Here is a 2500-nt window from a genome sequence, read left to right on the forward strand (position 1 = left end):
TTTTGTTGCAAAACCGGGTCGCAACAGTCTTCTTCCTCCTCCTCCTCCACCACTTTGTTTAAAAGCACACTGGATTTGTCTTTAGGCAGAGGACTCACTTCCCTCACTTCCTGGGCCGAACCATGTTCAGGACTCTGCTGGGACGCGCCCCCACTCTCATCCTGACTGGCGCCCTCACTGTGCTTCTCACCCTCGCCCGCTGCAGGAGACTCTCCCCCTTTGTTACATGGGGGATCTTCCGTTTCTCGAGGAGCCCCGGTTTTCTCCTCAGTGCCCGACTTTTCCTCAGGTTGGCTTACGCTTTTCTCTTTCTCCTGACGAGGACTTTCCCTTGGATCCTCTTTGGCGACTGCCCGTGTCTGGAGGTCTTCTCTAATGATGGTCGTGGTTATGGGGCGTTCTTCGTCTGTGCCCTGACTATCGTGTCTGTTTCGAACACTCCGAGCAGCTTCAGCCTGGGTTAGTGAGACTCGTGTTAGTTAGTATATGAAGTTTGGGCAATCACTCATTCGTGCATAGAAAACATGGACAATGCAAACAAGTGAAAATGTTAGACAGAAAAGTCTTTTATGTATGGTTCTTATATCAGAATGTAATTATGATGAAAAATAAAAAATAAAAAATATATATATTATAGCTAGAATAAGCACAGATCCACGAAAAGCCCTAAAACATCGTGGAAGTTGCAGAAAGTATTTCACTTGAATGGAGAACTTCGCATGACACAAACAGTTACTCGGAACAAAATGCCTGAGAATAGGGTTTAGAAACAGGTTCAGCGAAGAAAAAGAAACAGGTAAAAGAGTGTTTTCCGTGTTTGCAGAGCAAGTCTAGGCTAGGGAGGAAGGACACGGGTGCCACCCAGTCCGAGCCAGTCCGGATAGCAACAGCTACAGGTACAACAACGTGATCGTGAATCAACAGGTTAGGGATGAGGGTGGTTGGCGTGGTCATGGGCGTGGTTGAGTCGGACCTGAGAAGTCATCCAGCTGTGGGTGAGGCTGAAGAACTCTCTCCCTTCGGCGACTTCCAACTCATTCTCCCTGACGGCCCGAGCCACCCGCCGGCGCAAGCGTGGGATGAGCGGGTCCAGGAGATCGTCCGTGGTTTGGCAGCTCCTCTCCTCTCGCCAGCCTTCCATTCCTGGAAAACAGAAAAACATCGGTGTTTGTATTTTTTTTTAAATATCATAAGTACGAACTTCATTTCCGTAGCTCTTAGTTAGTTTTGACTAACGTTTCAGAAAGCACGCGGGTTTCTAGTTTTTTTTCCTTCTTCTCTCTTTCCGCTCGCCCTCCTATCCCACTACCTCACCTTTCCCTGGCGGAATATCTAAATGCATGTGTAATATGAAAACAAACTTCAAATGAGGTACACAGCCCATTATCTTGCAACTATCTTCTTCCACTTACCAGCGAGGTCAAGCTGGGATCCATACGCCTTTCGCAACATAATATCTCTGTTCTGATTGACAGCGTTGCCTCCCGCTTGCCCGCCGCTGCCGCTGACGTCACTCCACACGCTGCAATAACAAATAGTGAGGGATTCTCTACAATCTTGTCATTATTCTGATATTCATAACTTAGCATATGAAATGATATGGTATAATGATTAACTATTCCTTTTATGTGGAAAGGATACTCAAAAGCCGTTATGCATTCTTCATTTATCTCATTTATTTATTATTATCATTATTATTATTATTTATTTATTTATTTTTTTTAGAAAGGGAACAACTTTGCAACGCTATAATGAGTTATTGGTTGAGCATAAGATTTTTTTTCTCTTTCTCTCTTTTTTAATATGAATTATTTGTTAATAGGCAGGTGAGTAGTCCGCATACGCAGTATTAAAATGCGCACATACAATGCCGAGCCTTACCTAATCTCTCTCCTGAGCAGGCTGCGAGGGTGAGCCTCCCCCGGCAGGATGCCCACGGGAGGAAGGAAGGGCATGCCCAGCGTCGACCGAATCCGCTGCATCAGTGACAGCTGCGGTTGGCCAATGCCCAGCATCGCGGATCCCACATACATGCTACGGGAAGCGCATAACATGCTCCATGTTATTAGGGTTAAACATTGTTGAATAAAGGTTTCCGTGCAAACCACAGAAGGACAGAGCTGGGTGGAGTTCTACCATTCGACACAGAGAAATGTCAGTGCTAGTGCTTATATCAGGCAAATACAATATTTCCAAGACGAGCTCGGGTGTAATTAGTAACGAGATTTTTTCCGCCTAGCGACGGCGCCAGGGGCCTTCTCGCTCACCTCTCGACGGCCGCGCTGGGAGACCGCTCCGTCGTGCGCGACAGACTGGCCTTGTTCCCCGAGCCGATGTGGCAGCGCACAGTCGTCGTCGTCTTGAACGCGGACCGGTCGTTCTTCTCGGGTCTGAGGCAGAGGAGGCGGTTCTGAAGCGTCTCTTTATAGCCACGCGGTGCAGATATGTATGTGTATGCGCTCACGCTCACACACACACACACACACACACACACACACAC

General features: G+C 47.5%; 1 protein-coding gene across 1 annotated transcript in view; it reads right to left on the reverse strand.

Moving 5' to 3' along the window:
* Positions 1–2500, reverse strand: part of LOC119581004 (metabotropic glutamate receptor 5-like) — a gene marked incomplete in the record, with an annotated part of 262932 nt that overhangs the window by 1714 nt on the left and 258718 nt on the right. Inside the window, 5 exon segments of the mRNA XM_037929266.1 lie at positions 1–455; positions 974–1143; positions 1413–1522; positions 1882–2034; positions 2268–2390. The exon segment at positions 1–455 is cut by the window's left edge and continues 1714 nt beyond it. Of these exon segments, the coding sequence (XP_037785194.1) occupies positions 1–455; positions 974–1143; positions 1413–1522; positions 1882–2034; positions 2268–2390 (1011 nt within the window).

This window comes from Penaeus monodon, chromosome 14 (genome assembly GCF_015228065.2).
Source record: "Penaeus monodon isolate SGIC_2016 chromosome 14, NSTDA_Pmon_1, whole genome shotgun sequence".
NCBI classification, from domain to species: Eukaryota; Metazoa; Arthropoda; class Malacostraca; order Decapoda; family Penaeidae; genus Penaeus; species Penaeus monodon.